Consider the following 12,691-nt stretch of genomic DNA (forward strand, 5'->3'; position numbering starts at 1 on the left):
ATCGTTTCCAGCCACCCAGTTTTGGCAATTTGCTGCTGCAGCCTTACAAAACAAACATGACGGAGCGATGCCTCTGGAGCAGGGACCCAGGCGGGCATGTAAAGAAAACAGATTCTTTAAACAGAGAAAATCCAAGCGCACAGGTCCCAACACCTTTTGTAAACCAAGGGCTAATTAAGTTTTGTTTCCCTTCAGAGGCAAATTCCACAGCAAAGGACAGGCCTAGAGAATTCCTTAAATATTGTATTTAAATATACAGTATTACATATTCCTTAAATATGCCTGCACGATTTTATTTCCCCTCAGGAGTACACCCTGGGGTTTTCTGTCTTTCCTATTCTGGTGCCTACAGCTGGGGTCTGGGACGCCGATGTCTAGCAGTACATCAGACCAGCTCCTCAGGGCTGCATGTTGGCAACAAAGAACACCACGAGGCAGTTTTAAATTCCAAGCTGATAGAGCTAGGAAAGGGGGTGGGGAGAGAATCACGCTTCCAGAATCCCAAATCCCTAATCCCTCTGGACATGGAATTCAATGACAACCAGGGCCAGTAAAATACTGTGTACCTTGAATGTCTCCTCAAATTGTTTCTCCTGTTTCTGACAGTATCCAGGACTTGCTCTTTAAAAGACAAATGTGTATTTTCAATGGTTGGCTGGTTGGATCTAACCCAAAGCTCTGGGCCATTTCTCAGGGTTAAAACAAAGGGGAGATGAAAGCTCCCCTGAGCCAGGTGACCGTGACGAAGCCCACTGCTTCAGGTGGGCCGTGGAGAGAGAGCCGGAGCAGCTTCAGAATTCACATAACCATCCTTCTTGCTGCTCTAATGCAGAACGCCTCACTCCTAGAAAATCATCTCTGCGGTAACTGCTCATTTACCTTACACTCACACCGCTCAAAAGGAAGGCTGCTTCCCGACAGGCGTTTTTATAGCTTCTGCCTGTGATTTATTCTTTCAGTCCTTGAAGTGGGAGCACACTGGGGCTGATGTCCTGGGTGGGTCATAAGCAAAACTTCCCCTGTGTTCCCTCCTCTTTGCCCCCAATTCCAGAGTGATATGGCGATTAGTATAGGGAGGGTGGATTCTACTCACAGGCAAGAGGATTGCAGGGTGTCCCCAAAGTAGGCGAGGCATTGTTTAGCTTAGACAAAGCACCTATGACTCCCTACCAGCACTGGGCCCCCCCTCTTCACTGTCTTCCTTGGGAGTGGTGATCCATCTACACTGCACCCCTCCCCAGATCCATTAGGCTCCTCAGGCATGCCCCTCTGAGACCCAAGTTCCCTTCCTCCACAGTTCATTCCCTGTATCATTTAATAAGCCTCCCAGCATAAGCACATTCCTAAGCAGCAATCATTTTCTGGAAGGAACATGAAAGACACTGGCGATTTTCCATTCACATGGAGACTGTTCCCATTTGTGTAAATGGTCAGGACTCTAGAGTCTAGGATCCTTATTTTAGCTGATTCATTCACCAGCTCCTGCAGGATACACAGCCCTGTAGTCAATTACCTTTTCCAGTGAGACACCCTAAAAAACACAATCCTTCAGCCAAGATGGTTGGTATGATTTTATGCGACTGTTCTAATTAGTGTGGGAGGGAGGCCCTTCTGGTGCGAGTCATTTACCGGGCCAGGCGCAGGAGGCTTCTGTGACGAGTTCTCTGATACTTCAGTTTAAATATTTTTAAGCCCATGAACAGACCTTCTCTCAGACCCCAATTTCCCCAGAGCACATCATTATTCAAATCATTCTGGTCTGAGAAAGTAAAATTTAGTTTTCCCTGCAGTAATGATTTATCAGGGCTGCAAGCAAAAATGGAATTAAATTAGTGCCCACTGTTGCTGTCACTTTCACGATGTATCCTGTCACACCGCCTACAGTTCTAAGGAGACGTCTGTCATTCAAGCGCACTACCAGGTGTCAAACAAGAACCTCTCTTCCCAGAAAGGCGGCATGGTTCCAAGCATGTCCTCCTGGTCCGCTGGCCAGGACCGAAGCTCCCCATGGCCCCTCTCACCACGACCCAGGTTTAGAGACACTGAGGGAAAAGATGGGCGTTTGTCCCTAAAGCCTTTACCATAATGCAAAGCATGCTGCTGTGAAATGATACCAAGTTTCCCAAAGGCCTTTGTGGAAGACAGACTTTTCAAGACGTTTGATTTCTTACTTTGAAACTTTAGTATGATGTAGAACGCATCAGCGACACAGCTGGGTGACCAACTCTTCCCGGTTTGCATGGACTGCCCTGGTTTTAGTGCTGGAAGTCCCACAGGCTAAATTCCTCAGTCCTGGGCAAACCGGGATGGCTGGTAGGTCATCCTAAAGCAGCAATTCTCAAAGGCAGGTGGGGGTTGGGATTTTGCAGCCCCCCTGGGGGGGGGGGGGGGAGACATTTCATAAAGTCTGGAAACATTTCTGGTGATCACGACTGGGAGGGGTGGGTGGAGGGATGCTGCTGCTGTCTAGAGGCCCAGGATGCTGCCCAATATCCTACAATGCACAGAACAGTGCCCACAACAAAGAATATGAACAGTGCCCAGACTGAGAAACCCAGCCTGGACCTAAGTGAATGTAGTCACTGCAGCCTTCATACATTCTCCAGTTTCCCTGAATCACAACTGACCCGAGAAGAAGGCCCCATAGGCAGGCATAATCTGAACACTCAGGTTAAAAGTGTTTACCTCCTTCGTAAAGAATTTACGAAACTGAAACATAAACATCCCGCTCCATTAGAAGCTTCTGGTACTTTGTAATCCAGATTATCACCGCGTTTCCTCATGACATATAACCTCACTTCACAATTAATGCACATTGGGGAATATTGGGCCCCAGGAGGTACTAACCATCATTAGGCCAAATGTGATCTAAGTGGAGTCTAACCTAATTTTCTCAACAGGGACCAGATTTACTATGGTCTTAACTGGAAATTTTGGATGTCAACATTCCCAGCAGAAAGACAGGCTTCCTGAGTTCACGAAACAGTGCTTCGCTCAGGATGTTCCCCGGCAGAGCGCACCCGAAGAACCCTGCCACTGTCAGCGCTGACTGCAGCTCACTTAAATGACTTTAAAAGGACTTAGCTGCTGCCCTGGCTGGTATGTCTCAATGGTTGAGCGTCGACCCATGAACCAGGAGGTCATGGTCGATTCCCAGGGCCCGGATTCGATCCCCAGTAGGGAGCGTGTAGGAGGCAGTTGGTTGATGATTTTCTCTCATCATTGATGTTGTTATCTCTCTCTCTCTCCCTCTCCCTTTCTTTCCCTGAAATCAATAAAAACACATTTAAAAAAATAAAAGGACTTAGTTGCCTTCATGTCCTCATTTCCCACTGGTCCATTTGACGATTTTTGGATAATAATCAATTATTCCTATCCAGTTCCACATACAGTAATTTCTGAGGTCTCTACACTTCTTCTGTAGCTGCTGTACTCTTCCTAATGGTTTTTCTGGCTGGTCTTTTAGTTCTGCTAGTAATGTAATTCTTCCTATGGCAGCAGAGAGATGAGCAGTTTCCAGACTGGAGCCATCATCAGGAAGAGGTGGGGCTACCGGCTTCCCTCACAAGAAGTTCCTGGATACCACCACCGCTCTCCCAAATGAAAGGGACACTTTATGCGGGGATTCCGGGAAGAGGCCTATCTAGCGCAGGTTCTTAGGAGGGCTTTGCTTGGACAGTGTGAGGGACATGTGGCCAGCATGCTGTGGGGAACCCAGAGGAGCAGTCCACATGTGTCAACATCAGCCATCAAGGAACAAAGATGGCCAGGCTGGAGTGGCTCATTTGGTTAAGCATCATCCCATGCACCAAGAGGTCGCTGGTTTGATTCCCGATCAGGGCACATGCCCAGGTTGTGGGCTTGATCCCCAGTAGGGTGTACAGAAGGCAGCCAATTGATGTTTCTCTCTTATCATCGATGTTTCTATCTCTCTCTCCTTCTTCCTTCCTCTCTAACAAAATCAATAAAAACATATATATTTTTTAAAAAGGAACGAAGATGGGAGACCACTGAACTGGACACTAAGATCCTAATAATTAGCTAAACATTGTTTTTATGATTTCCCATGGGAGTAGCTGAGGGCTCTGTCATTGTGTGATTGCCTGGCATGTTCTTAAGAATTGAGGTGGGGACAGAACAGAATAGTAAGCACTAAAAAGCATGCCTGAAAGAAGTCCCTTACATGCTCTATTTGTCCCAGTATATATATATATTTAAAATTATTAATTGAATAATTTATCTAATAGCATATTAAATATATATTTATATAGAAGATTAAGTATTCCAAGGTATGCAGTGACTTTTAGATATTATGACTACATGCTAGCTAGCCCCACCAGGGCAGAGGGCTTTGTTCTGCTCAGAGCTGCCTGTCCTGACCTAGAATGGGGCCTTGGCACATGGCACATAGTAGATGCTCAATAAATATTTTCTGAATGAATGAAGATTGCATCTGGATATACAAAAGCCAAATAATGACCAGCAAGAGCCTTTAAAAATAGCATGGATATAAGCTCTGAGGTCAGAATCTCTGGCTCTGACACTTTTCTATGACCTGTTGCCGAGGTGGTGGGCCCCCCCCAAAGGCACATGAGCTCGGGGCACTGGGCTCTTACTCTGGGGAAGATCTGGGAGAACAGGAAGAGGAAATGTGAAAGACAGACCCAAGCCACGGCAACAAAGCTCTACCGATGAGCTCATAGGTAGAGCCACCAGCTGGTGGCTTTGCTTGTCCAGTTAAACAGGATTCATGGCTTATGGAAGCTGTACCTTCTCCTACCCAGAGCTGCTTGAGTCCAGAAGAGGTTGCCCTGGTAGGTAGGAGCCACATAGCAAGAGAAACATTCTCTCTGCAAAATGATTGAGGCATTAGGAGGACTCACTGTTGGAAGCTGGCAACCCTCCCTGACTGGCAGCTGCCAGCATAGCCTAATTAATCCAGCAGCCGTGGTGGGGAAGAACATGTCACTTCATGACTGAAAAACAAGCCTAAAATAGGCTTCATCTTTCCTCCAAGGCACCCCACCCCCACCGATTCCCACTCCTCAATGGGAAGGGATTGGAGAGGTGCTAAATATGAAAAGGAAATAAAAAGGGATAAAAGAATCACCTCACGTGATTCTGGGCTACAGGTTTGATTTAGAATCCCTATTCCAGAGTTTGATGAGTATCTTGCCTCCTTTCCCTGGATGCCAGGATTTTTTAAGACAAGTTATTTGGATAACTAAACTGGATCTAAGGACAACCACCAAATGCACTAATGTATCAGCACTAATGTGATGTCCTAAATGTATTAGGCAACCGCCAAAATGTACTGCGCACCCAACAGTGTATTAGATGTTATAGGAAGGGCCAGAGGCAAGAGCAAACCTGGGAGATGAAAGCAAGTAATGAAGGGATAAAAGGCCCTTATAAAAGACATCTTACCAAATTAAAAAGGACAAAGGACTTCAATAGGCATTTTTCCAAAGAAGAAATACAAATGGCTGATGAGCACATGAAAAGCATTAGGGACATGAACGCCCATCAAAACTGCGAGATATAACTTCACACCCACTAGGATCGCTATGACCAAAAAGACAGACAATAATAAATGTTGCTGATCGTGTAGAGCAGGCATGTCAAACTCGCGGCCCGCAACGAATATTTTTGTGGCCCAGCCAACATAGCGGTATGTAAGAAATGTTTTAATAAAAATTTCATAACTTAATTTTTACAATATCCTGTTATACATAATTATTAATAACAAACTACCCCATTCGCTATTGACTGATTACTATCATAGTGTTGCATTAATTTCCCTTACGCGCCTTATGCGCAGGCACACCATTTCTCTCCATTAGTACTAGCAGCAAATATTTTAGCAGCCGATTGCCATGTCATTAGTCTTGAACTGACTTGTTTGGTGTGCGCAACAGGAAATATTTCACTTTCGGAGAACTAGAAAAATAGGTTTCTTTGCGTTACACATTAATTTGTGCAATTATTCAGTGTCTGGTAAGTTAATGTTCAAGAAAAATATTAATTTTTATTAAAATGTTCTATTATTTTATGTTAACGATTACTCGTTTATTTCAGCCCTTGTATTCAGCATGTCTCTATCAAAATAAACCTATGTTTCTAAGAAAATTCAAGCTTTTGTTTTTTGCGGTCCACATAAACTTAAACCTTGTGTATTTGGCCCGTGTTAGCCTTTGAGTTTGACATGCTTGGTGTAGAGAAATGCGGGACCCTCATGGGCTGCTGGTGAGAATATGTAACGTTGCAGTGCTTTGCAAACCAGCTGGAAGTTTCTCTTCCCACTCAGGGGGGCTCAGGCTTGGACTGGGAGCTCAATGGGATACTTATTTTAGAATTTTGGGACAAGTGATAAAAAAAAAGGGACAATTTGGACCTACTCATGGCAGCTTGTTGGGGGGTGATGACAGAATGAAACAGTCTTACTCTACTTAAAGGTGGTTCTCATCAATGCTGCCCTTGGCCCCTGGGAGCTACTCAGTCTCAAGCCTCCGAATAATTCTGTGAGCCACTAACATCCTTCCCTGAAATGTCCTTTCTACTCAAGACAGACTCAAAGAGTAGGTCCTAACTACACAGGCTTTGAGTATGTCCAGTATCTCCAGTAGTTGCTTTGGATAATAAATTTAAGAAGCAACTTCTGAATGAGAGATCTGGCTTATTTTGCCAACTCATGAATTCAGGTCCAGAGGACAATGATATTTCTGTGTACATTATTAAATGGGCACTGGAGGACATGGGTCAACTTGAGGTGGGTTAACTCAAGTTTGTAGCCACAAAGTAATGGGTTTGATTTTCTTTTATGATTATAGAACTATTTATTATTTTATGGTTATAGAACTATTTATTATTTTATGGTTATGTCACACGTCAATTGTTCTTTCTTTCTTACTAAACCATAATCTACCTGCTTCTAAAAATAGCTGATGCATACTCTTCCATACATGCCCAGAACCTTTTAAATGATAAAAGGATGGATCTAGTTTATATTTGTACAAAGGGAACTGTAAGTTCTTGGTTCCTCATTTATGTATGCTGGAGGAGAGTCAGGATAATGTCTGAAACTTCCTTTGAGCATAGAAAATTCAGGTTGAAAAGGACCTGAAAGGCTGTCCAGTTTAACCGCCTATTTGATGTTTGAATCTGCTCAGGGACAGCCTGAAGACTGGGTTCCGCTCATGCTCAGGACCCCGCCGTGACAGCATAACTGACCACAAGGCACCCTACTGCCCTCTCCCATGGCTTGCCTACTGCGATTTCGTCCCTAAATGGTCTTTGTCCAATCGGCCCTCCTGGGTCTTAGAGAATACACAGACCTAATTCTTTCCCCCCTGACTACACCATTATCCAGTTTTATCCATTATCTAGGTTTTCTAGGTTAAACGTTCTTGGCTTCTTCAGTCATTTTTCATGCCACTTGGGTTTCTAATTCTGAAATTTATATGAACAATTTTAGAAAAGTAGAATAACTAGGAGGGACTTGCCCTACCAGATATCAAGGCTCTTTATAAAGCTATAGTAATTAGGACTTTTAGGATTATATTCTCTAATTCTATTTTAAAAATAACCTTGTTGCCATTTTAATTACATTTGCATTAAATGTATGATTGATTTGGGAACTGACAGCAACTTTACAATACAGCATTTCCCGCCCATGAATGAATGCTACCTTTTGTCTGGAGTTTTAAAATGTCCTCTGCTAACATTTCATATTTTTTCCAAAAAGTTTTTGTATATCTTGTGGATTTGTTACTGGGTAACTTCAGCTTTCTTTTTCCATTATAAGTAGAATTTTAAAAAGTCATTGTTTCCCATTTATTGTTCCTGCTGTATAATAATAATGCTAGTGATTTCTGATGTGGATTTTATACCCCAAAATCTTGCTGAATTCTCATATTGATGTTAACAGTCAAGGATAAATTTTATTTAAGTCATGATTTATTGTTATTATTACATTCTGAGGTATCTGATTTGCTCATGGTTTATATAGGATATTCATGTCTTAACTGAGATGGGTCTGTAAGTGTCCTTTTTGTACTGATACTGTTCAGCTTTGATGTTAAGGTTCACGTGGTAGGTACTACTCACTGCCTTCCCAGCTGTCACCATCCATTTCATCCCCTTCCCCAGAAGCAGATCATGTCTCTCTTGAACATCTTCCTCTTTTTATCGAAGGAAAAATCTTGTATTTCATTGGCTGGAATTAGGTGGTTTGGCCTCCCCTTGCTGCAAAGGTGGTCGGGAAGGTGGGTATCTGATATTTTCAACCCATGAATTATTTGGGAATGCTTACATTTTCTAAATGATGAAAAAACTCTTTGTTGTTGTTATTAATTTATTTTTGGAATCAGCCCACAGGATCTCCATGATAGTGATTTTCTGGTATTTGTTGAGATAGATTTCTGGCCTGGTTTATAGTCAGGTTTTGTACATTTTCGTGTGTGTTTGAAAAGCATACTGGTTCCAGGATGTAGTAATGTCCACTTGATCAAGCTTGCCATTCTGTTGTTTATATTCTCTCTGTGTCTCAGTCTGTTAAACTGATATTATATTAAAATTCCCCACTATAACTTTAGGCTACTTATGATTTTGTCAGTGTTGCCATATATTTGTTGCTCTAGGTTGAGGTTTAGGATTTAATTCACATACCTTTATTGTGCCCACTGATGTATTTTGATTTATCTTATCATCAAAATTTGTTTTCTAGTTATGCTTTTTACAGGATTCTCTTTGTTCTTCCTCTGCCTTCTCTTGAATTGATCAAGTTTTCTCTTGGAAGTTAAATACTTACAAGTATATACCTGCTCCTTCAGAGGTCACCTTTACATTTTGAATATGCACACTTGCCTTTCAAAAGTTTAAACGAATCAACATTTCCCTCCTCTTCCTAAATAATATTTGCAACTTAAGAGTGTTTTTACTATAATTACTATGCTCTCATCTTCTGATATTACTGTCTACTATTTAAATTCTATGAACATACCCACAATTACTCATCATTAATATTTTTAAAACATTCTATGCTCATTCAGATTTGCCCAGATGTTTACCAACTTCTTGTTTATTATTACTTCTAGACCCTCCCCCCTTCCTTCTTGGATTCAAGTTCCTTTTACTTCAAGTATATACTTTAGTAGTTCTTTCAGTATGAGTCCCTGTAACCTCTCTATCTTTTATTGTAAAAAATAATTTAAAAAAATTTTTTTATTGATTTCAGAGAGGAAGGGAGAGGGAGATAGAAACATCAATGAAAAGAGACTCATTGATTGGCTGCCTCCTGCATGCCCCACACTGGGGATCAAGCCCAAAACCCGGGCATGTGCCCTGACTGGGAATGGAACTGTGACCTCCTGGTTCATAGGTCACTGCTCAATCACTGAATCACATCACCTGGGCTCAAAAATTATTTTTATGCACAAGTCTCAGTTCCACCTCCCATTTGCATAAGCCAAGGCCATATATCTGTCCCCTATGGGTGTGGCAGCTCTCAGATATCAGGCCTCACTTAGTTCTGACTGCCTCCGGCTTCCTTAGCATTCACTCATCTGCTTTCCGTTCTGGTTTGAGTTTCCTCTTTATTTCTCGTACCTGAGGATTTCCCTTTCTTTGTTTGGAACTCCGCTTTATATTGTTATATTTCATCCTGTGTTTGTCATAGGAGGTGGGGGGAAGGTCCACATTAATCTTTTTGGTACTTATTCCTGGAAATCCAGATATTCTATTTATAACAAATTTCCCTCTTACTGCTGTTTATTATTCTCCTTTAAAATAAATACCATATTTTTGATAGAGAAAACAGACATGACAGAGACAGCTGGATACTTCTTGTTCTGTTTTAGGAAAAGTCAAGTTTTCTAAAATTTCTTCTAGAATTTGGTAAATACAGAACATTCCCCAGGCAATAAATGTACCTGTTTTCTTACATCTCCCTTACTTCTCTTTGCTGTACAGAGATGATCTGGGCTCTACATTTGAATGATATCATCTGCACTAACAAGCCAAAGCAGCATGTTTAGAAACCTCTCTCTGTAAGGAAGCCATCCGCAGGAGAGACCCAGGGCTCAGCTACTCCTGCAAATCAACAGCTGGCTGGAGGCTGAACTGGTTCCAAACCCTGGGAATTCACAGCTCCAAGGAGATGAATGGGACCAATCTAATTTGCATTTCATCGTGACTCAGGAAATCCCTGGTACTGCATCCCCAAGCAGATTAAAACATGTTGGTTTAGCTCTAGCTGGTTTGGCTCAGTGAATAGAGCGCTGGCCTGTGGACTGAAGGGTCCCAGGTTAGATTCCAGTCAAGGGCATGTACCTCGGTTGCAGGTTCAATCTCCTCTCATATCAATGTTTCTCTCTCTCCCTCCCTTCCACTCTTTAAAAATCAATGGAAAAATATCTTCGTGTGGCCCGACCACACAGGAGGTCATGGTTCAATTCCTGGCCCAGGTTGCGGGCTCGGTCCCCAGTAGGGGGTGTGCAGGGGGCAGCTGAGCAATGATTCTCTCTCATCACTAATGCTTCTATCTCTCTCCCTTTCCTTTCCTCTCTGGAATCAATAAAATATATATTTTTAAAATATCCTTGGGTGAGGATTAACAACAAAAACAAAACAAAAAAAAGAACACATGTTGGTTTAAGCAGCCCAAGGCTTCACTGAGAGATTTCCACACACCTAGTGACAGCACCCAAACTCTCCACGAAGAAGGAACAGTCCACTTCAGCCTGTCGGAGCATGGAGGCCATGTGGGATCCAAATACGGCTTGAACGATGGTCAAAGCACGGACAATGGGTCAGGGAACAAACCGGGGGCAATATCCAGCTATTGTGTCAGAAATGCTTTCTGAATAATCACACGTGGGTCAATTGGAGAAGCTGCACGTGGGCATAAAGAGTATTCATGGGATAGAGTATTCATGGAAATGACAGCAAGGCCTAGACTGGTCACACACTGGTTCACTAGAGTCAACCCTTACTTTCCATAAAATATGTTCTATCTGGCATGTGACTACAAATTTCTAACCCAGGGAAAAAGGGAAAGGAAGTAAATGGGCTGGAGTGGAGGTGATTTTCATGGGGAGAAAATCAAACAAGCACTGATGATCAATTATGCCATGAGTGATAAGAAAATAGCAAGAGATTAAAGACTATATTTTGCAAAGCAGAAATGGTAGTCCTGATGAGTACTGCTTTATCATCCTCAAGTCTTTCCCCATCCAAAGCAGAGGTGACCACCTCCTCCTTGGGAAGGACGGGTCCACCCAAGAAATGGAAACCACCTGAGCACTGCATAGCACACACTGGTCACAGGTGACCGTTCGTTTGGTCAATTCCCTTGCAGACACCTGAGTGGTCACCTGGCAGGAAGTGGGAATCTTACCACGCCAAGACCCCAATGGCACACGGCCACCTTCAACACTTCTTTACACTCCCTTGCAGGCAAAGCCAACTTCTCCTACTGCTAACTCTGAACCAAAGGAGAGAAGACAAAGCCCTTTCATCCTGAAGATCAGATTTCACCCTAACCTGTCCTGCCGGGAGCCGGTCCATCCTTGCTGTTTCAAGGGACCTGGCATATATGGCATACTGTTCTTAATATGTTTGCTCCCCTTCTTGGCGCTATGTGTTTTAACCAAGGTCACCTCTCCAAGAAAGGTTGTTTCCCCAGGTAGGGATTTTTCCCTGAAGTTAGGGAGGGGATAAAACCCCTTAACTAAGTGCCAGGCGGGTAGTTAATTACTTTAACTACAAACAATCACACTTAAGCTACATAATCTTTACTCCCTGGAATGGAGATAAGAAACGCCCTAACCTTTGGAATAGAGATTGATAGGATTGGAATCAACTGGTATAAATACAGATGTAACAAGACAACAGGACACAGAACCTAGGGAGAGAACCTGGCTGAAGAACCTAGACACAGAACCCAGACACAGAACCTAGAGACAGAACCTAGGGAGAGAACATGGCAAAAGATCCTGGACAGAACCTTGCAACAGAACTTGGCTGGAGAACCTAGACAGAACCAGGCTGGAGAACCTGGCGACCGAACCTGGCGACCAAACCTGGCTGGAGATCCTAGACAGAACTTGGCTGGAGATCCTGGCTAGAGATCCTGGCTAGGCTGCTGATCAACTGAACGCTGACTCCGTCCACACCTATAGGGACCCCTGGACCTGCTGGGGTTGGACCCCAGCACTGTCCCTTAAAGTGTGGGGTAGGTAAGAGGAAAGCTCCTCTTAATGAAATGCAGTTGAGAGCTATTTTGCAGAACACAGGGGATTCTGTTGTTGGAAACAACTAGATTGGTGGATGCAGAGAGCTGACCTAATGACTTTCAAGCTGCCTTTTTATCCCAACCCCACCTCGACCTCAGGTGCTATGGGGCCAAGTGAGGGGCTCCTGTGTGGTGAGGGCCCAGAGGCAGGACACCAGCTGCCACCACTCACCTGTTGAGATACACACGCTTCTCGGTGAACTGCCCGTTGCCGTGGTTAGGGTCCTCGAAGGGCTCATTCTGGACGACTTCTACGCCTTCCCCTCGGTCACTCTGCTCATGGCTGTGCTTGCTGATCATGTACAGCTGTCCGATTTTGTACTGCAAAACACAGTGACGGAGGTCAGCCCCATGCGCCCTTCGAAAACATTCCCCCTCCCCCATAAAACAACTAACAGC

The 12,691-nt window shown here is 43.5% G+C and overlaps 1 protein-coding gene across 1 annotated transcript in view; it reads right to left on the bottom strand.

The window, feature by feature from the left end:
• PITPNC1 (phosphatidylinositol transfer protein cytoplasmic 1) overlaps window positions 1–12,691 on the bottom strand; it is a 208,855-nt gene that overhangs the window by 88,492 nt on the left and 107,672 nt on the right. The window contains exon 2 of the mRNA XM_070392896.1: window positions 12,465–12,613. Within this exon, the coding sequence (XP_070248997.1) occupies window positions 12,465–12,613 (149 nt within the window). The remainder of the gene's footprint in view (window positions 1–12,464; window positions 12,614–12,691) is intronic.

The sequence above is a fragment of the Myotis yumanensis genome, unplaced genomic scaffold (assembly GCF_028538775.1).
Source record: "Myotis yumanensis isolate MYYU_CA2020_CCGP unplaced genomic scaffold, mMyoYum1.0.hap1 SCAF_16, whole genome shotgun sequence".
Classification (NCBI taxonomy): Eukaryota; Metazoa; Chordata; class Mammalia; order Chiroptera; family Vespertilionidae; genus Myotis; species Myotis yumanensis.